Genomic DNA, 22,263 nt, shown 5'->3' on the forward strand with positions numbered 1-22,263 from the left:
ATATATATATAGGGTTGGGTTCACGTGAGACCAGCCTGTTTTCGTGAGACCCGTGAGACCACATTTTTACACGTAACCTTCACAGCAAAAACACTGTGAAGGTTTAAAAAAAGTCGAACCTTCACAGCAAAAACACTGTGAAGGTTTAAAAAAAGTCAAACCTTCACAGCAAAAACACTGTGAAAGTTTTAAAAAGTCACCTTCACAACAAAATGCTGTGAAGTTTCAAGTTTAAAATGTTGGTCTCACGGGTCTCACAAAAACAGGCTAGTCTCACATGATCCCAAGTCTATATATATATATATACTATATTATAAAACATATGACAAAACTCTTAAAAACCATTTTTTATGCATGAAATATTGTATATTGATGCATATTACTTAAAATTCAAGAGTACAAGTAAATTATGCATAAATACAACTTATTAAAGCTCCATCTTTGAATTCGTATAACTAACTGTGGATAAACATAATCAAATAGAGGATAAACATCTCATTTTAAAATATAAAAAATTTAAAATATAATTGGGATAACTATCAAGTTTTAACAAAATAATTAATTATTATCTTCATAAGAAAATTATATTATTAAACCAAATATAAATTACTTCGTTATTGAATCTAAATTAAATTATAAAAAAATTGAATTAAAACATTACATAAAAAATATGAATTTTAAATAGTTAATTTGAGACTAATATCGATATATTTATATCAAATTTTTATGATATCTTCAAATTTATATTTTAAAAAATACGTTTTTTCAAAATCACATAAGATCATACTATAATATAGACTGAGATAAAAAAATAAAATAAAATATTAAAATTAAGATGTATCTCGCTTCATTGTGCGAGTACCCTTCTAGTAGGGTTATAATAGTCATTTTTTTATTAGTCAGCACCAAATCCAGAATACTTGGTAAACAGTTTTTTACAAACAACACTTACTCCAAACCGTGATGCTTACTCTAATCAAACCTCTTATTTCAGACAGCGCTTATCAGCTATTGTTGGTAAACAAGCCCTTACTCTAATTCTGTCCTATCTAATGTTGCTTCAAACGTGGGACAACAAAATTTTGTTCTTACTTGTTCCGTCCAACCCTCTAACAAACGCACCATAAGAAACTCCATTTTAGGCCACAAACCCATGTTACGTCCGCCATCCGGTGGATGCATCTGACATAAGTTGACTTGGCTACAGAACCATACATGTTCGTTGGAGCAAATTCGATGATCGAACCCGAAGTCGATTTTGCGCCACAAACCCTTCAACTACTATGGTCGGCAGGGAAGAACAATAATAAAATCTAGAGCTCTAGTTCAAAATTCTCTAGATTCATCCCCTCACCATAAATTGAATTTGCCAAACCATTATTTCATCAACCATTTGAATATAATGGATTAGTCAATTAATTACATAAAAGATAATAAATGAATTGCTAATTGTAGAATATTATTCTTGTCAAACCAAACCTAACAAAACAAAATGAAGATGGAGACTAATAAGAGCAAGGGTTCAAACAATTTCACCAAAATAAATCAACCAAAGGTGGAATATTTTGAAGTTCATTCCTTGTCTATGTAAAGTTGAGGGCTACCACCAACAATAAGCATGAGAAAAATGTGCCAATAACATGAAAATACATCTCTATTTGATCATATGGAGAGAGAACAAAACCCCAAAAAAATATATAAGATTTTAATTAAATCCATGACCTTCTGAAGCCAATTTTTCTTTAATAGGCCAGCAAGTCATGAATTTAATTAAAATCTCATTTAAAGTTGTATACCTAAACGACCCAAAAAAAGAGCTCAAATTACATGTATTTCATTCCTAGAAGAATCATCATTATCAAACCAAGGGTAGTAAATTGTTGCACAAATTTTCAACAATAATCATTCAAAAATATGTTTTACACCATGCAAATTTGACCATTAACTGCCTGCCATCTTCTTTGCACTTCACAAATACATATTTGAACAAAGAGATCACAGATGCACCTCAACAATCACTGTACAAATCTCCAGCAACATTTTTCTTCAATCTTTCATGAAACGGTTGCAGCAAAATGTGTTGCTGAAATTTGTACGGTAACCGTTTACCATGTTCCTTTTTTCACATAAAAGATACACATTTGAACAAATACATTACATATTGAAACTATTCACAAAAGGTCAAGCTGCAATAGTGAAAATAAACGGCTTATTAGTTCTTCCTCACATAATCTATAGGCCATGGTTGGTTTGCTTGATGATGTATATATTGTGTATTGTATAAGGGAAAGAACAAAACCGTGAGGTGCATAAAAGGGGTTTTCGTTTGTACCTGGCTTGGTGGTGTCAATGTCAATCGCTTCTGCAACCGGATCATGATTGTTGAAGTACAAGGTTTAGTTCTTGGGCTCTTCTTGCAGGCAAACCACCCCGCCTACAAGGAAAAATAATCAGTGTATTGTTCAACTAGCAGTACTGCCGTATTCTAACTCAATTAATGCTATATCCTCCTGTCAGTCTTCCTTAAGGTTAAATAACCTTAGATGAGTTCTCAATTAGATCCATCATCTTCTAAGTTATTTTTTCTCTTTAACTCAATGACCTTCATCTGACCTGCCTCTGGCTGTCTGGTGTGAAACAGACTGCCCAAGAGAAACTTCAAAATACACTGGAGGGTCATTTTGCAAAACAAGCTTCTGGAGAAGGTCATTGAGCTAAATAACCCTCTTTGGAAAAGACACTTGACAGACATATGGTGTTGAGACTTTTGCAGAATTTAGGGTTAACACTTGGTTTTCTTTTTCACTAACTGGACATATAGTTTCAGTTGTCTAAAATACTGAAGAAAATTTTGTGGAACAAACCATCACTAAGTTTTTTGTAAAGATGAAAACAGACATGTGGGTATCTGTAAAGTAAAAACTAAAGCCAAGAAGCCTTAGACACTACAGTTTCTCCCTCGTTATGTTGTCACCAAGGGGTTGCATTTCCATACCAATAATGAAGAAGTCACGTAAGTCATAAGTTGGCATTTATAAATCATACCACAAGAGAGATGGATAGGAGGAGAGGGCACAGACTTCATTTTCAGTTAAAGCTCATACCATAACACCCGAATCTGTTTTGAGATTCTATTTTGATATTTTGTAGAATCTGTTATTACCGAATGGATCTCAAGGAAAACGGGGGCATATGCACATGCATTCAAGTGTTATAAGTTCTTATTTACCTAGTGATCAGAAGGACGTTTACCTTATAACATTTGGGAGACTGTGGTGGATCTTTTGGAGTTGGAGATGGCACTGCTTGCAGCATTCAAGTCTGTCATCAAGTATTTGCAGATCATATGTTGGATAGATATAGAATTAGGGTTCAATGCTTTTCAGCAACTAAAGTACGAATAAATTATGTACAGAAAAAGAAGTGGAATATAGATAGTTCAAAGGAATCACGAACACAGACCTTTTCTCCGCATGAAGATCAACACCCACAGCTGGAGGTGCTGAGATTGTCGAGCTGACTACAGGCCCAAACACTGCTACAAGCTTCAATAACATTTCCAATGACACATTTATATGCCTGTATACATTTGCAAATATGAAACAGTATCAATCTCTAGCGAGATTAATGAACCGTAAATGCAAGTGACTTTCATTTCCTATAGCAATAAATTATAGATCAATATCTTTGATAGAAAATCCGCAATGATCCACTTGCAACATCATATACATTTGCAAGAATGTAGAATACAAGTGTCAATGTAGAGCTAGATGAAAAAATCACAACGCAAGTGTCCTCCATTCCCTCCTACAAGTAATTATCATAAGCCATTATTTTGGGTCGGTATTGTATTCAACTATAGGTCATCACGAGATTTTTGAATTCCAGTTTTGAACAGGTGCTGAAGCCATCAATAAATCACCATCTCTCACGGGAGAATTGACAAAATTTAAAGCCATGTGACGAGATGCATATATATTATAAACGGTCACTCAAGGTCATTGACATATAATCCTCACAGAAACATACCAACTTTCTTGCATCTAGCAACAACCCCTGAAACGAGATCCTTGAAACTGATATCCCTAAACCCAGAGACAATTAAGGTAGTTGAGAATGGTGTGTGGTTTCTACTTTCTATCATGTATGCAGACATCAAACTATAGAACAAAGATAAGGTGCAGCTGCTTTCTAAAGGAACCTTAGGCTCTTCTGCAAATTCCAAGGGCAGAGCACCTTCATTTATACTGTTGATGCAAATAAAGCCATTCATTATAGGTACAAGTGGCAGGGAAAAGAATAGGGAAAGTTGTGGAAAGTTGGGGGATCCGGGAGGAAGATTTGGTAATCATGTACAAGCAATGAAGCCAAATCATAATATTCGCTGTGATCCAATTATGAATTAAATTCTGACACTAGACTTCATACGCCGAAAGGATTGGCTGTTATATTGAACAGATGAAGTGGAAGTGGATCCAGCAAGCATAAGAATGCAGAGGATTCAGCCTCAGATATGCTAATCTGACACAAGGTTCCGAGACTTGTCATTCCTATTTCCTTTGGCTCTATAATTTCTCCTTCTTAGAAAGCTGCCTTTATGTATCAGAAACCTAGCAGGCTAGCAGGGAATCCTGAAACTTCTTTCTCTATTAACATATGTGCAGAGGTGGAACTCAATCCAGCATGCATTAGTGATCAATTGCACTCTTTAAAGCCAGGGTAAATACTGTCCAAGAAAAACTCTTGGCCAGTGTACTAGAAACACTATTTATTTGGTCATTGTATTACATGTTCCAACCATTTCTCGTTGTCCAACTTTCCAGCCAAAAATGAAGTGACTTGATCGACTTGCCCTTATAAAATAACGTAGTGCTATTGAGCAAAAAACAGGTCGAGCAATGTTAATTTTACCGCAAAGTAGGCCCAATGAGCAAAAGGTTCCAGTGTAGTGGCTAAAAGTTATTTTACTTGAAAATACAAGGGACACAAATGTTTTTTTCCTAGTATTTAAAACCCAGAACTTGTAAAATATCATGCCACAAACCAACGTTTTCCAATACCAAGTTTTGAATTATTACCTCTCTGTCTCACTATCGAATAAACCCAAAAGCATAGGCAGCAAGCAAGAGAACAGATCTAATGTCAAAGACTCGATGTTTTCCAGCATAACACTAATTACATCTGCCTGTACCTGAATCAATACAAATCATACATCAGATGCTAGAATATAGAATTTAGCAATGCAAACTATCGGAAATAGACAAGCAGCACAATGAAACTCCCTAATGAATACTCACAGCATGATCTGGCAACTTCTGCAAGGCACTAACAGCACCCCTCACGTTATTTTGTTTCCAAAAATGTTGTACCACCTGAAAAGCACAGGAACTAACTTTTTTACCAAACGAACGAAACATGGTTTCTAGGAACAGCAAAAGGTTACCCTCAATCTATGAGAAATCAACTTTACAAAGTAAAATGCTTGAAGTAGTGAATTCACTCTAAATGAATACCAGAAGAAAGACATGTCAAGCTCAAGAGGTCAACATTATCCATGGTTCGTGCATGATTAATTTGCAAGGTTGAGTTGATTAATGGAAAATATTGACAAGAATGAGAAAGATGAACCATTATTGCAATTTTTAGGTAATACTACTGAACTGTTTAGAGCTACCTGGAGTTTTGTAAGGCGAGATCGAAGAGTACTTAAAAACAAATCATGATCTACCATCAAATCTTCGGCGACATCATCATCATTTTTAGACGCCATACCTCTCCCTGTGGTTTCTGGATCATCCTCCTGCCAATTGCCAAAGATATATATTTAAAACTTTTAAGGCAGTGAAACAGATAACTTTCCCTCTCAAATCGCAGTCTGGCAACATTATGCATATCCTCAAATGCATGAGTACACCTTCACATGTAGATAAGAATGAGCGGGAATAAAAAAGGCAGACATGAACATCCTTGCTTGTAAAATGGTTTTACTAGTTCCAGGGATAAACCAGTAACCATGGACTATATATTTACAACACAATCATTATAATAGTAACTATGTCCCCCTAAGCTGCTCTGGGGGGAGATCATTCCTAAAAAGTGATGAGTGCGTTCTTGAAGAAGAGAAAAACATAACAAAATTCCGTACATCCATGAGGTAGCTCAAGGCATCTCTAAGCATATGTTAGAGCCTACCTACATTGTCGTTACAAAGGAGGAAGAACCTTACCAGCAAGGGAGAAAATTTAACTTTCTCGGGTGTCATGTGAGTGGAAATATCATGCCTTGGTACAACAGACATAGGTGAGGTTTTAGTTCTTTCAGGTATCATGTGAGAGGAAGCTCTAGATCTCCTTACCACCAGCATTGGAGATGATCTAACTTTCTCAGGTATTACACGACGGGAAGCAACAGATCTCTGCATTAACGAGGCCTTAGCCTTCAGAGGTAACATGTTAGGGGAAGTCTTGGGTGACTGTACTACCAATACAGGAGATAAATTAGCTTCCTCTGATTTTATCCCAGGACAGGAATCAGGTGTTTTTACTAGCATCTGAGATGTTTTAGCTTCCGTTACTGCACTGGAAACCACATCAAATTTCTTGAGTGTCATGGGGGACGCTCTGGCTTCTGATATTTGACAAGGAACCAAATCAGGCATTCTTGAAGGTATCTGAGATATTTTAGCCACAGATTGTGCACAAGGTACCATATCAGGTACCCTTACTGGCATTGGTGATGTTCTAGCTTCAGATATTGCACAAGAGACCACATTGATAGACTTTTCTACAGTGATGGTAGACACATTATCTGTGTTAGCTAATATCTGAGCTGCTAAATCAGAAGTTTGACACTCATCAGTATTTAACATCTCTCTTTTTTCAAATTTCTCAACCAGACTGCGAGTCCTTCCATTCACAACTGCCACTGCAGAAAAGGGAAAAAAGAAAATAAACAGTTTAAGCATTATAACCCAGTTATTCTTCCTCAGAAAGAGATATACCATTTGACTACCTCCATTAACACACTTCAACCCTTTCTTTGAATCAACAGACACATCACCTAAAATATGAAATTAGTTGCAAGTTAAAACCTCATCAATCAATTGCAAGACATTAAATAAAATGAGGTGCAAGTTCACATAAACAAAAAAATAAACCAAGAGTAGCAAGTGCTGAAATCATTATCCAACAGTCACTCAAAGAATGATATGCAACAGCCAGACAAAGAGTGCGATACACGAAGTCAGGTTGAATTTCTTGATGCATGAAGCCACCGGAGTTCGTTTTTCTAATTTTTTTCATGGGTTGGACGGATAAGGATTGGAAAGAAGCAAGTCATGTTTTTTGTTAAAACAGTAACTTCTGGGCCTTACAGTGAGACAACCTCCCATAAAAGAGGTTGAAAGCTGCATATGTATATGTTCTTAAATGCCCAGCAGGGACCAAATACCATTTGAAATATGAGAATGCACTATACAATCTGAAGTTAGAAATCCTGCAAGTTTACAAGTTCTGGTTGTGAGCAAATCATGTCCATGAAAGAGAAAACACAGCAAAGATGATGGAAAAGGATAGAAGTGTGAATAACAATAAGTAGTAAGAGTCTTAGGAAGTGCAAATCTTACATTTAATTTTTAGAACAAGTATTTAGTATGTATATACGTTTCTTAATATGCTAAGAGATTTATTAAGAAATCTGGGTCTAGATGGAGAAAAGCACACAGAATTAGAACAGTGATGCAAAGGTAGCTAGGAAAAAAACGATGCAGCTTCAGACAAAAATAAATATGAGAAATACTACCGGTGATCTCCCATTCCCGCCGTCGAGAGAATTAATAACTATAACATGCCAGAAACAGGGCACAAAATTATTATGAAAAATGGAAGTTCAAAGCAGATCATGCAATTTAGAAGCTGTCATCATAGAACTTACTGTTTTCCTTTGGAAGTGTCATTGGAGAAGAAGATTTATGGAACTCTTCTGCGACACAAGTAGAGGTAGGAGTTTTATCCTCGGAAGAATCTTTAGCCACATCATCTGCAAAAAGTCTTCTCTGGAACTTTGTACTTGTAGCAGTATCTGATCCACTCTTCAATACAGATTGAACACTTGCTGATAGCTCTTCTGAATCTAATTTGGTAATCGATGGCCTCCGCCTATGAGGCAGCTTATATGATACACCAGTGCTAACCCGCCCATTGGTAACTAATTCTCTCCTAGAAGTGACCGAGTCTTTTGTGTCAGAATCTTCGTAAGGCACAACGCCAGACACGAACATCGAAATATCTTGCTCAATGTTTTTAGCAGCAGGAACATGCTTATGCATCCACAAATTATCAATCTCTTTGGGACTTGTTAAGTTCACAGCCTTGAGTAGAGATCCATCTTTCCTAGAAGCCACAGGAGTCATGCCTGCAGCTTTACATGAAACAGTGAATTACAGTAACATAAAATAAATAATGAAACATGGAAGGAAAAAAGGGAACAAGAGAATATATTTATAAGCCAAATGTTAAGTATTCACTGTAAGTCCAGCATTGTCATACACTTGCCCCCACCTCGATATCTCGAGTGTGTCGTAAAAGAATAATTAGGGAACAATCATACAGTTCATAACCTGTGTATAAAGTAATCCACACATTCCGATAGGTACAAATTAATAAATACATAAATAATGATAGAAATAACAACTTACTGTCCACATATATATTCTTGATGTCCTTTGAGTCATCGTCTGGAGATATAAATGACCTTCTGGGAGTCTCAACTCTCTCTACAAGACTTTCCTGGAGATCAAACTTTGGCTCCACACGAGTATTTTCCTTGGCTGACATGCTAGGCCCATATGGTTCAATATGCTTCACAAATAGAAGATAGACAAGCCATCAAGTTTTTTAAATATTCAAAACACTTCAAGATGGAAAACACTAGAAAGCATTTAATCCAAAACAAGACTAAATAAGTTAAAATTATTTGAACCCATAAAACCTAAACCAGGGAAGGCAAAGAGAGTTACTGAAACATCTGCTGCCCAGATTCCAATAGAGTTTTGATGATATGAGCACCCTAAAAGCTTCCCATCATCAATACAGAGGTCACCCAACGTTGACCATCCTATATCAACAGCATCATGACAAATTACAGGCTCCCATGAACACACCTTAAATTCAAAGGGCGTGCATAAGTGAGACTTAATATTTTTGGAAAGCAAACCACAAAAATTAATGAAGAAAATGAGAACCTTTAAACTGCTGTCTAACCCACAAAAGAGCGTCCTCGCATCTGGGTGAAAGGTAATTGACCGTACTCCTGATGCCTGGACAATCAATAAAAATTCGTTGCTTGAGTAACAAAGATATCCACATGCAAAATAAAAGAAGGCGTTCGACATAAAACATATATACATAGAAGAAGTCATTACAATGATAGTAGCTGTTCAAAGAAAGCAGGAATACAACAATAAATGATGCACAAACTTCAAGACTAATCATGTAATATGTCAGGGAAGTCCATAACTGAACTGCACTCAAGAACCTAGACTATATGTTGTTTCAGATTTCAATTACGATTTTAACCATTCAAGAAGGAAACAAAAAGATTGACTCATAAACAGTAAGGTTCGAGTATGATATAGAAGATGGAGGACAATTTAGATTTCAGTTCTACTAGTCTGCAGTTTCTGAGTGGTGGTTGAAATTAATGAACAGAAGTATCCCAGCATCTAACAAGGTAGGCTAGTAATAGATACACACCCTCAACCTCTAGATGCAAAGATAACTGATGCACAGACCTAGAGAGTGCTCAATCAACTACACTGAACAGAAATGATGTGGGTCTTCACAAAGATGACCACAATTATAGGAGTCGTGGATCATGCCCCAAAGGCTGACAAAGATTTAAATACTTTACAACTATGCATAACTCAAACAGAGGCACAAAACCAGTGATACCTCAGGCCGAGTCGATCCAATCAATTCAAAGGTTTCCAAGTCCCAAAATTTTACAGTTCTGTCTGATGAACCTGGAATAAGTATTTGTGTTAGTACGATTTTTGTATCAAGGTCTAAAATAAATCCAAGGTATAGGTTAAGCAAGTAATGGTGCAGCACATTTCCAGGACACAAACACTAGCAGAGATCAGCAACACTGGAGAATATATATTGCTCCTCCACTTGTGTACTTAAAATAATATTAACCAAGAAAAGAATAGAGCTGAACTTAAAAAAGAACCAGCTTTAGTGTGCCACGTGAGTGAAATTAAGGTTTTGCCAAGAAATAGATCAGCTATCAAGTTATCTGCAGTGAATAATATCACCTTCACCTAAAAGTAAGAGCAAGGTGTACAATACAGTTATTGAAGTCCAAATGCACTGGCTATAATGCGATAGTAAGGGTGTTCATGGTCCGGTTTGGACGGTTTAACCCCTCAAACCACTAGAAAATTTTCAAACCCAGCAGTTTGACAGCAAGGGACCAAACCGGACCACAAAAAGGCGGTCTGGTCTGACCGGTTTAGGTGGTTTGGGCCTCTTATGGGCTTTAAAACTTTAAAAATAGTATGCCAAATTATAAAAGAACTTCTATCTCTAAAATTGAAAAAGAAGAGATTGAGCAAATGAAAAAAGTTAACCAAATCCACCAACAATAGTTGAAATAATTTTGGACAAACATTGAGCAAGGCTAAGGATGATTTTGAATTTTGACTTTAATTTTTGACGGATTACAGAATTTTAGATAAGGCGGTAAATTGAGAAATGAAAACTAAAAACATAATTTCTTTGATTAACTTTTTAAGCTGAGCCATAAAAGTAAAGACTACAACATGAAAAATAAATATAATTAATACATGTGTATTTTTGGCGGTCGGTTCGGCAAACCACTCAAGAAAACGTTCAAACCGCAGACCAGATCAGACCGAACAGTTTGGCTATTTTTCAGACCGGACCGGACCGCCAGACCACCCAACCGCCAAAAACGGTTTGGTTTGACTTAGTTCGACCGGCTTGAGCAGTCCAACGGTTTTTTTGAACATCCCTACGCAAAAGGATGATGAGGATCAGAAATTTTCTACTACCAACTTTCAAGAATCAGAATGGTGATATCTTGCAATGCACGTCCCCTGTTGGTTATAGAAAAAAAGGAAACGATCATATAGATCTTATATTGTTCTTGTAAGCACAACACTGGAGAAACTAAACCTAGAATGATTCCAGAAGTTTGTTGGCAAAACCAAATTATCAAAATAAATCCTTAGTTTTTCATGCTCATTTGACGACTGCTTATAAATAATAAGAATATAACAAAGAAAAACAACATTGATGTCATCAAGAACTATGATGAGCTAGCAGCTCAACAGCACTCTATACGTAGCTGAAGGCAGAGTTAAATATGGTTTTTGATATGGTTGTAGCTTGAACCAAAAGGCTATATCATTTTCCTAGCCAGGTGTGAGAGATGGTGTTTTGTTTACAGCACTTAAAAGAAGAATTATGTGCTGGTTATCAACACAAGTCTGGTTTTGTTTTACGTGGGCTCATATCTAGATCTATAAGTTCCTTCATTATTTGACACTAATAATCTGAAAACAAGATAAAAAATAAAATATAATAAAGGGAAAAAAGTAAGGTTGTTGCTCCCATGCCCAAAACAAACATACAGGGGACTCATTAGTTCACAAATATGTAGGAGTTCCGTTATAAGAATCCTGGTGCAGTTGATCTATTAGGCTGCATCATCCAGGAAATCTAAATTACAATGGTAATGCATCATCATCAAGTCCCAGCTAACATATAACTCAAGAAGTGCACCCATCAACAAAACATAAGAAACTAGAGCCATGGACCTTGACGGTTACAAACCTGTTGCTAGAAGAAATTCAAGAGGATGGAAATCCATCGATCTAATGTGCCCTTCGTGGAACTTGAACTCATGCAAGAGCTTTCCAGCAGTTAAGTCCCATATCTATCCAACAGGCAACAACTGAAACTTAGCTGCACTGATCTTCTAGAGCTGCTGATATAATAGAGAGGTCATACCTTTACAACATTATCAAGTCCCCCGGACACCACCCATCGACCATCAGGGGTAAATCTAATAGTACTAATTGCTCGCTTATGACCCTTGTATGTATGAATGCATCCTTTCTTTCGAATATCCCATATCTTTAAATTTGTGTCCATGGAACCTGATGCAAAAAACTCACCAAAAGGATGGAATTCCACAGCAGTGCAATAGGAGCGGTGGCCATTAAGCGTCCGAATCACTACATTTATAGAAAAAGAATAAAATAATCAAGCAACTACTTCAGACTTAAGGTAATTAACATGTCTAGAGGAAAGAACACTTCTGCAAAATGAGCAAATAAAAAAAGTAGTACCATCCACAATCTAAAAAATTGTACAATGAAGTGCTTCAATTACAAACATCCAATCACAACATGCAGGTTCAATGTCTATAAAAGTGGCAAGCTATTTACTACATAAGGGGACAGCTTTCATGTAAGCCATAAAGACCAAATCAACTTACCCTTTGTCTCTTCTAGATCCCAGATCTTTACCACACCAGAGGAAGCTCCAGCAGCCACTAAAACTTCAGTTGAATCAAAAGCTACAGATTCTATAGGACTTGTGTGGCCACTTAGGCTCTGCACATATCACAAAGGGAACCATCATTTAAGATCAGATGCAAGGTAAGGCACAAAAACCCATTATAGTTTACAAGCATTTTTACATTTTCTTGACCAGTTAGATCATATCTTTCCTAGTTGGGTATTAAATTGCCACATTTATGTTAGGCCCACCAATCACTGACACAATTATAGTATTGGCCAAAAAAGGTAAATCGAAGACCTGATATTTATGTGGTTTGACAACTTGCCTACCTGATGTCGTTGGGTTCTTATTATATATATATATATATATATATATTGTGAAATTAATGGTACATGAATGCAATGTTGTCTCGTGCTTTTTGTACAACTCAGACTGTAGATAACTATCATACAACCAATTTTATGACATGATTTGTTCTCAGGTGCATAGTCAAAACCAGGTTCCATATTCTAACATGGTTCTCTGTTTTACTTAACTGTGAATATCTCCATGTTGCAACCATTTAGTGGCATGCTCAAACATGCAGACTATTACATTTCATAGTGTACAGAGGTATTTGTGTGATTATGAATAGAGTAGTTAGCAAGTTGTTATTTTCGGTTAGAAGTAGTTATCCTTATGGTTGTCAGGTTGATAGTCTTTGTCAGACAGAGTATACATACAACGTTTAGGATGCTGAGTTCATTCATGAATTTCAATCTCAATTCCTCATAGTTTCTCTCTGTGTCATACCGACCACTGCCTTTTTCAATGTTAACCGAACTTGACATCAATTCCACCCTATTATTGATGTAAGCTATGCCGACACAGCGATAAGCATTTGGAACGTTTTATCATTGTCTGGTATAGTGGCTCCAAAGTATTTTCCTTTGATTCATCAACATCCACTTGGATGGCGTTGTCCATTGAGTATTTCAAGATCCATTCTCTGGTATATGCTGCTTACCACAGAATTAAGGAATTCAATTTCCATTATGTTTGTATTCACTTGTCATTGTTTTGTAATTAATTCTTTGCTTTTGGTGCTCCAATTTGGAGAAGAAAAAGTTTGCAAAAACTTCTAGCAAAATTACACAGAAAATCATATTTAGCTCGAAAGTTCAAAGCATAAAGGTTAAGTCCGGCATAATTCGATTTTGTTTAGTCGTATCTTGGGAAATTGATGCATAGGGTGGGGCGAATCAGTTTTAAGGGAACTATGTCCAGCATAGGCCTTGACTCAAAACATGGTTTCCTCTTTATTATTTGTTTTGTTCAAGGGTAGAAAACAACCTATTGGTTTGAACCAAGTTCGGAACAATCTCAAAATGGAGTTTCTAGTCTCAAACTAGTTTAACTTGTTTCGGTCAAACCGAATGTTTCTTAATCGCTTACTTTATTATTTCTCCATCAAACAAAATCTTAATCTGCAAGTTGCGCTTTGTTTGCTTACTACTAAATTGGGTTAACAAAACCATAAGCTACAAACTACATAATCAAGGTAGGATTTTTGTGATGAGATGTGACTGATTTTGAACGTGGATCTAGAGGATCGGTTTCATTTTTTTCTTTACTTTTGGTTTGTAGGTTCGACTACTATAGGTGGTAAATTTGATGCATAAGGTACAACCCCTAGTCCTATTATTTCCTACTAGTCTGGCAGAAATAGAAAGCTTGATTTACCATTTAAAGTTGGTTTTCTGGTGCTTTGTTAAAACAGAAAGAGTTCCAGTTTCTAGGAAACAGTAAACAATTTTCTGGGTTTTTATTTGGTACTTTGTTTCTGGTTTGAGCAGAAATTTTATGTTTGTTTGGAACATAAATAATCTTGTGGGCCTTCAATCAATATTTTTATTTGTAAAAACGAAACCAAGTTTATCCATTTGTGAAAGAAAACAAGAACCACTTTGTTAAATAGAAACATATTTCTTGGTTTTTGGTGGTTGAAACGTCAAACACCGCAAGCATTATGTGATCTGTTAACAAGGAAAAAACAACAAACATATTTTACATTTACAAAAAAGTTCATGCTAAATTTTACTCCCTTCGTCCCTAAATAATTGTTCACAATGAAAATGGCACACAGTTTTTGAAATCTGTAAGTATTACACGTTTTAATCAACTAAATGACAATTTTACCCTTAATGATAGACAGAATTAAGGGTAGAATTGGAAAGTCGGCACTTACTTTTTAAAGTGGATGCTTATTTTGGGACAAACTAAAATAGAAACGCGGACACTTATTTTGGGACTGAAAAAGTCCTACTTTCTAGAAGAAAAAAAACTAAAAAATCCAGATTTTTATAAATATTCATTAAGATCAATACTGTAAGTCTGTAAGTCCCTATATTTATGAAGTAGATATCATAACCAACGTGTCATCAATCACGATCGGTTTCATTTTGCGACATATATTGCATTGGCTTTAGAGAAATGGAGAATCACAACAAACAATTAAGCTCAGCATGATACAGAAAGAGAAACATGGCAAAAAGCTCGAATGGTCCTATGTTCGGAATTCCACACAAGGAGATCATAGAGGAAGATTACATGACCAACTCATGGCAGCAGTGCCCATATTAACTGTGAAACATGGATACCTACTACGCATGGATGGTTGTTAGTGGCAGGGACCACTAGCGATTATGGTGGTCATGGATTCGACTTTACAAGAAAACATGTGGTATTGATCGATGGTCGTAGATCAAAGGTGACCAGAGGTTGGGACAATAGAATTGAGATTCTCTACAGGACAAAATATAACTTCAAGGAATGTCTTTCATGCTCCAGTTGTTTCCAAAGGATTAATATCGGCCAACAAAGTTGTTTGAATATGGATACTCTGTGTGGCTCAATTCTGAAGCAAGGATCTTTATGGTTGAGTTTCCTGGTGTGATTGTATTATCAGACAGTGATAGTTCTGCCAGCAACAACTCTATTTCATTTTGATTCTAGATGTATCTTAGCTTTTTGGAATAAATAACGCGTTGTTTATTTATTTTTGGTTGTTATGTGAAATAAGCTTGTTGGGGATTTTGGAGATTACAAAACTAAACTAAGTATGATTTCAAAACAAATAATTCAATAAATGTAGAAAAAGTGATTGGAAAACAAATGTTTATTCCCGCCAAAAACCATAAGCATACATCTGAAACATGTGAACGAGATATAATGTTCCACGTCAAGTAAACTTGTTCGTATAAACATCAAATGACAAATCTATAGAATTTAATGGTATATAAGCGTAAGGTAGATCGCTATCTACCAAATGATGAAGACATGAAGTGATAACCAATGAATCACAAAGTAACATCACCTTACCATTCTAGTTTAATGATGCTAAGAAGTGGGAAGGTAGCCAATTGTTGGCTTCATTGTTACTCGCAAGAAAGACACCTATGAGCTCAAGAAAGGAGTAAAACCAGAAATGTGGGTAACTCAAAGCTAAGTAGAAACAAGAAGGAATCACTTTTTCTCTGACCATAAACAGAAATAGTGGTTCTGATTGTAAAAAGTCAAAAACTTGGTTTGTTTACTAAACTAGCCATTTTGGATGGAAAACAGAACACATTTACAAACGTTGTGTTTCCACACGTCCATGGAGGAAAATCAAAGAAGTTAACTTGGTTGGGTTTATCAAGCGTGGGTTTAGAATAGGTCTATTAATCGACATGTACGCTCCGATAAAAGGCTCCATCGACCCTCTAAGTTGTCCATCGATGGGAAACTTCTCAATCGATGACGTACAAGGAGTAGAAAGTTGTCTTGAAGATAACGATTAGAAAGAACTCACAAGCTATTTGGTGTAGAACTGGTTTGATGTCAAGTTGGTTACTTCACAAGCACAATGTTTTAGGCTGCCTTTGGTACATGGGACAGGATGGGACAAAACTCATTATCCCACATTTGGCGAGACATGGGACAGGGACAAAAATTGGGACAAGTGGGACAGCGTGGGATAAAAAGGCTTTTTCTTGTTCCACCAAAATAGGTGGAACAAGATGGGACAAGAATGAGATATAAACTAAAATATTACTAATTAACCCTCGTTTGATATATAACTTTAATATGGAATTTGTTTTAGTGATCACCACCACTAGTCGCGGCCGACGGTGCTCTTCCACTGCAACAACCACCGACCACCACCGTGCATCACCACCACCACTACCACCATCACCTCCTCCACTACTACAACAACCTCCTCTACCACCTCTACAACCACCGTTATAGCCACCACCACTACCACCGTGGGTCACCTCACCTCCACCATCGGCTACTACTACCACTGCCTACCACAATCACTACCTCCACTACATCGGCCACAACTACCTCCTACACCGTTGTCGACTACCACCACTACCACTACCTCCACTACATCGGCCACAACTACCTCCTACACCGCTGTCGACTGCCACCACTACCACTATCCACCATCTTCACATCCTCTACAACAACCGCCATCCACCAACCACCACTACCACTACGTCCAAAACCACCGTCGGCCACCGACCACCAGACCGTCGCCCATCGCTACCACCACTAGTACCGTCGGCCAACACCACCTTCACCTCCACCATAACCACCACCACCATCATCAGCTACCACTACCACCACCCACAACCACCACTACCTCCACCACATTGGTCACAACAACCTCCACCACTGTAAACCATGCCACCACTATTACTATCTACCATCTTCACGCCCTTGGTATGAATCGAATTTTTTATATAAAAATTTCCATTCAAATATGGTAGTTGGTACCATTATATATGTATGTATTTATGTATATGAAAATTGCGTAAAAATGTTTATAAATTAAACTATTTAATTATTTACTTTATTTGTCTTAATTATAACTATTATATGATATATAAGATCATCAAATAAGTTTTGGGGGCAACTTGTCTGGTTCTGTCATGTCCAATCCCAGTCGTACCAAACACCAGACAGACAATTGTTCTGTCCAATCCTACCCTCTTGCCTTGTCCTGTCCAGTCCAGTCATGTCTGTGTACCAAACGCTACCTTAAAGATTTAGATATTGTTGATGAATATAAAGACATTCAACTTGACGTTGAAAATGTAAAAGAGCTGAGGAGTAAAAATCCAGGATTGAAAGGTGTTGTAAGCTCTTCTAGAAGTTCCTTATCGGAAGAAGCCATAAGGAGTGAAATTGATTTGGTTATGCCAGACTGTGCAAGGGAAGCTAGTGGATCTGCATCCACGAACCAAACTAGTCAGTCCAATGGATTTCTAAACGGACGTTAAAAGTCGATCAATTGACAAGTACAAGGCTCCTTTGATTATAAAAGGTTATTGTGAAAATGTGGAACCTCCATATCACTCTCCAAAATTGATTTGGGGAAGGTTCCAACATATATACAAGAGTAAACGGTCCAAGTCTAGCCGATGTGGGACTCTAACACGCCCCGTCCAATAGAGGCTAGATGGACACAGATTGTCCCGGGGTGTCGAGAGGGGGCTAGCCAGAGTGTCGAGTCCCTACAGTAGCAAACCGTAGCTCCCATACCATGTGAGGATATGTGGAACCTCCATATCACTCTCCAAGTGAGCCTTGAGAAGAAAGGGGAGGTTCCAACATATATATAGAAGAAATGGTCCAAGTCTAGCCGATGTGGGACTCCAAAATTTATAAACAAAAGAATGCTTTGATGACATGTATTTGGATTTTTGGTGTCGAGCATGACTTAAGTAAGGATGATCCTTGCGAATGTCGCAATACAAAATCCAGAACTACATTAAACGGATATTTAAACGAAATCTACATGGAAATGCCTGAGGACTACGTTACCCCAAGACAATAAGCAAAAAGTTGCGAACTTGTGAAATAAGTGTATGGCTTAAGTCAAGCTCTAATATAAGGGCATCAAAAGTTTGGCCAAGTCATGATGGAGTATGGATTTAAGATCAATAAATATTGTTGGATGATATGCTTGTTGTTAAAGGTGACCAAGGGAAAGAGAAGTGTAATAGAAAAACTAGGATCATTGAGATGGGATGCCTAAGTTTGTCACGTGTATATAGTTGACGTAATCACATGTATCTAAAACTACGAAGGTGGTGGCAAGGATACTCATGTATGGTTACGTTCACAATTATATCCGATCAATGTCGTTGTGAATTCACCATCATGTGTCTGTGCTTGACGTAATCTTATCATATTGAGCGGTAGTGCAAGGGGACCTCTAAATGTTAAGCAAACTATGTTGACAAAATTATAGAGAAATTCAACAGCGATGATTATGGTATAGCCTGAACACAAGTGAACATTTGGCAAAGAATGGAGAAGGTGTGTCTAAGTTAGAGATTTCAAGAATCATCACATTTGATACTAAATGTTAGAAGTAGGGGTGCCACATATGTTCATACACAAGGCCATCTTTTGACTTTCTCAACATATTTGTGATAAATAGTGAAGTCCAAATAGACAATTATAATAATAACCTGCATCCAAGGTGAATTGACTTCATATGCATTAGAGAAGTTCAAATGTGATATATCCCTAATAACTAGGAACCACTATATTTGTTGACCTCCCATTCTAGACATATTACCTCAGAAGCTTACATGCTGCATATTTTGAACCCATAACATTGTCTAGAATCAAGTGGCAAAATCCCATGCTAAGCATGGTTTGACTTGAGTTGTTTCAAGGAATTTGTATTCCAATCCCATCTACCTCTAGATGATATTTTATTTTGTTGCAAATTTCCAGCAAGCCACCATACAGGCCCTTGGGCCAAGTTAATGGTATCAAATGCAATTTTACAGTCCGAAGGTCATATCTCGACAAACCACTGTTTATGAATCTCTCATTCTAAATATGATGCATTAGTGCTTATTGCATGCCTAACATGTAGCTAATGACTTTGTATTTCTACATTAAATATTTAAAGTGTCAATCTCCCATATAAAAGGCCTGAGTTTAACCATTTCAAGAATGTCAAATTCCAAAATTGTATTTATGTAATATCATTTGTTCCATAATACCAAAAACAGCTATAAAATCCAACTAGTAACATCATGCCGTATTTTCAAACAATAAATTTGGAAGTGGCTACTGACCGTTATACATGTTGACTTCCCTATTGACCATAGATTCACAATTTCATCATCACCTCCTGTGATAAAATGTCTCCTTGTCTTCTTTCCGATTTTGATGCAGTTCACATTCGCAGAATGTGCCACGAATTCCTCTATAGTTAATTAAGTCAACAAATTACAAACACCAAATGTAGTTAATGATTTAGCTTACCAATCCTCATTTACTCCAACCGCTCAAAAGAAAAGCATACAACTTGGGACATTTGATGCTTAAACTTGCATTTCCAGCCAAAAATTCACTTTTAGTTGTTTGAGTTGTGTCTGGAGATAATCCCACATAAACAACCATGTTTTTCTAGTAGAACTTATAGGAAGAGTAAAAAAATTAATATTTGTAAGAAATGTTACACCAGAAGAAATCACATTTTATAGTAAGCAATCTTGAACCCGTAGGTAGTAGAAAACCAGAACAAAAATCATTTTTTACACTGAGGTGCCTCAACATGTCTCACATTGTCGATACACGATTAAATCGTAAATTGAGCTATATTTTCTACCTACGAAAGCTTTAAGAACACGCTGATTTCCGGGGAAAATTTTGGAAGATCATTAACCTACAAGGCACAAATTCAGCTAAGGTTCGTTTACGGAACACCACACGGGAGAAGAAAAACAGAAGTAAGATGAACAAAAACGGGATAATAATGACGATTTATCCATAAGCCAAACAAGTACAACACAGAATCAACAAAAATTCAAGTAAACATATCAAAATTGCAACTAAAAGTAACAAAGGATACGCAATTTATATCCGCGTTTCTCCATTAAACTGGAACTCGATCAAAAATAAAATCAGGTATTCTTCCTCTTGTTGTCGGTGTGGTGGTGCCGCTGATGAACTTGACGTGTCACCCGATCAATTAAATCAAATGCATTGAAGAAGAAGATAAATACAGAGACGTATGAAGTATAAATGTGTGTATGTGTAGATATAGATACACCGATTTATATATACAGAATTGAATCGAAGGCTACAAATCAGAGGCTTCTGCGCAAAATCCACCGGAGAAAGATTGGAATTTTACTTTTTCTCGAGAGCAGAGCCTGGTTTTGCCTGGTAGGTGATGTGCACCGTCACCGTGAGTATGTGTAATGTGTGTGTGAGAGACAGAGGGTGTTTTTAGAGAGAGAAAGTTGTTCATAGCATGATTGAAGCGGTTTGTTTCTTTATTAAGTTAAATAAATCTTTTGATCATTGTATTTGATTATGGTTTTTAAAATGAAGTCTTAACATCAATAATTAATTTAATTGTTAGTTTAGAAATAATATTTTAATATATATATTTATCAAATAGTTTATTCTCATCCAACACATATGTAAACAAAAGGTTTAAATGGTGACTTTATTGTTCAGATTATTTATTTAGGACAAAAATAAACAACAATTTATCTTAATTTATCCAGACAGATTAATACTTAGAAACAACTTAATAAGTTTAGAACTTAATGAATAAAAAATCAAATAGCCTCGAATCAATAATATTCAACAAACTAATTTATATAAGTTAGGGGATGTTTACCAAACACTTAATTAGTAAGTGTTTACCGACAAAATTTAACACTATCATTAACTTACCGAGTAAGATTTTAGTCCACCAAAACGGTACCGTATGCAACAATTTATCCGGTAAGCGCTTACCGTGGTAAGAATCGTCGCTCTCACTTACCGGGTAAGATTCTTATTTGTTTGTTTCGCTCTTACCGAGTAAGATTCTTGGTCATTTCCATATTCATCCAGTAAGGTAATGTGACTTGGTGTTCTTTTACCCGAATAAGCGTTTGGTGAACGGCTCATTAGTTGTTGGTAAATAAAGCTAGTGAAAAAGGTCAGGAGTGTTTGTTTTCAACTTAATAAACTTAACGATTGGTTAGCTTAATTGGTTAAGTTATATTAAGGTGTTTCATTTTAACTTAATGTTGATTGGCTTAATATGTTAAATTAACTCATCATATCTTAATGCATTAAGTTACAATATTTTTTTTCCAAAACTACCTTTGTCCTATAATTTTTAATCAACTTTTCATTAAAAAATCAGTTTACCAACATATATAAATTAAAAAATGTAATCGAACAATAATATTTTATTATTTTAAATATATTTTAAGTTACTAATATTATGTTTTTGTTATTTTAAATAACTCATACTAAAATAATTTTTTGTCATTTAAGAAATTTATTACACAACTTATTTTTATTCAACATTTATGTAGACATAAGGTTAAAATGGTAATTTCTATTATTCAAACTATTTATTAGAACAAAAATCAAACAACGATTTATCTTAATTTATTTAGACAAATTAATGCTTAAAGACAAATTAATGGATTCAGAACTTATGGATAAAATTTAACACTATCATTTACTTATCGGGTAAGATTTTAGTCCACCAAAACGATATCGTATTCAACAATTTACCCGGTAAGCGTTTACCACTTGTCGCCCTCATTTACCGGGTAAGACTATTTGCCCTTGTCTCGCTCTTACAGGGTAAGATTTTTAGTCATTGTCATATTCATACGGTAAAGTAATTTGACTTGGTAAGCGC

The 22,263-nt window shown here is 36.1% G+C and overlaps 1 protein-coding gene across 5 annotated transcripts; it reads right to left on the bottom strand.

Annotated features, from left to right (window-relative positions):
* Window positions 1-1,823: 1,823 nt before the first annotated feature.
* On the bottom strand, window positions 1,824-20,821 carry LOC112522564 (katanin p80 WD40 repeat-containing subunit B1 homolog). 5 transcript variants are annotated; one of them, XM_025131767.1, is made up of 19 exons: window positions 20,458-20,821; window positions 19,679-19,809; window positions 12,526-12,643; window positions 12,036-12,262; window positions 11,859-11,961; window positions 9,951-10,021; window positions 9,242-9,316; window positions 9,017-9,160; window positions 8,696-8,858; window positions 7,933-8,418; window positions 7,012-7,059; window positions 6,482-6,924; window positions 6,227-6,415; window positions 5,675-5,800; window positions 5,298-5,372; window positions 5,079-5,191; window positions 3,463-3,579; window positions 3,253-3,321; window positions 1,824-2,434 (listed from the first exon to the last, which is right to left on the bottom strand). In XM_025131767.1, the coding sequence occupies exons 1-19, from the start codon at window positions 20,480-20,482 to the stop codon at window positions 2,374-2,376; spliced, it is 2,784 nt and encodes a 927-aa protein (XP_024987535.1). In that variant the 5' UTR covers window positions 20,483-20,821; the 3' UTR covers window positions 1,824-2,373. The 5 variants fall into 5 exon arrangements, with proteins under 5 accessions (XP_024987535.1, XP_024987532.1, XP_024987533.1 ...); XM_025131764.1 differs by having other exon boundaries at window positions 1,824-2,186; window positions 2,333-2,434; window positions 6,227-6,924; XM_025131765.1 differs by having other exon boundaries at window positions 6,227-6,924; window positions 19,679-19,806.
* Between the last annotated feature and the right edge of the window lie 1,442 nt (window positions 20,822-22,263).

This window comes from Cynara cardunculus, assembly GCF_001531365.2.
Source record: "Cynara cardunculus var. scolymus isolate 2C chromosome LG 12, CcrdV1, whole genome shotgun sequence".
In the NCBI taxonomy this organism is placed as follows: domain Eukaryota; kingdom Viridiplantae; phylum Streptophyta; class Magnoliopsida; order Asterales; family Asteraceae; genus Cynara; species Cynara cardunculus.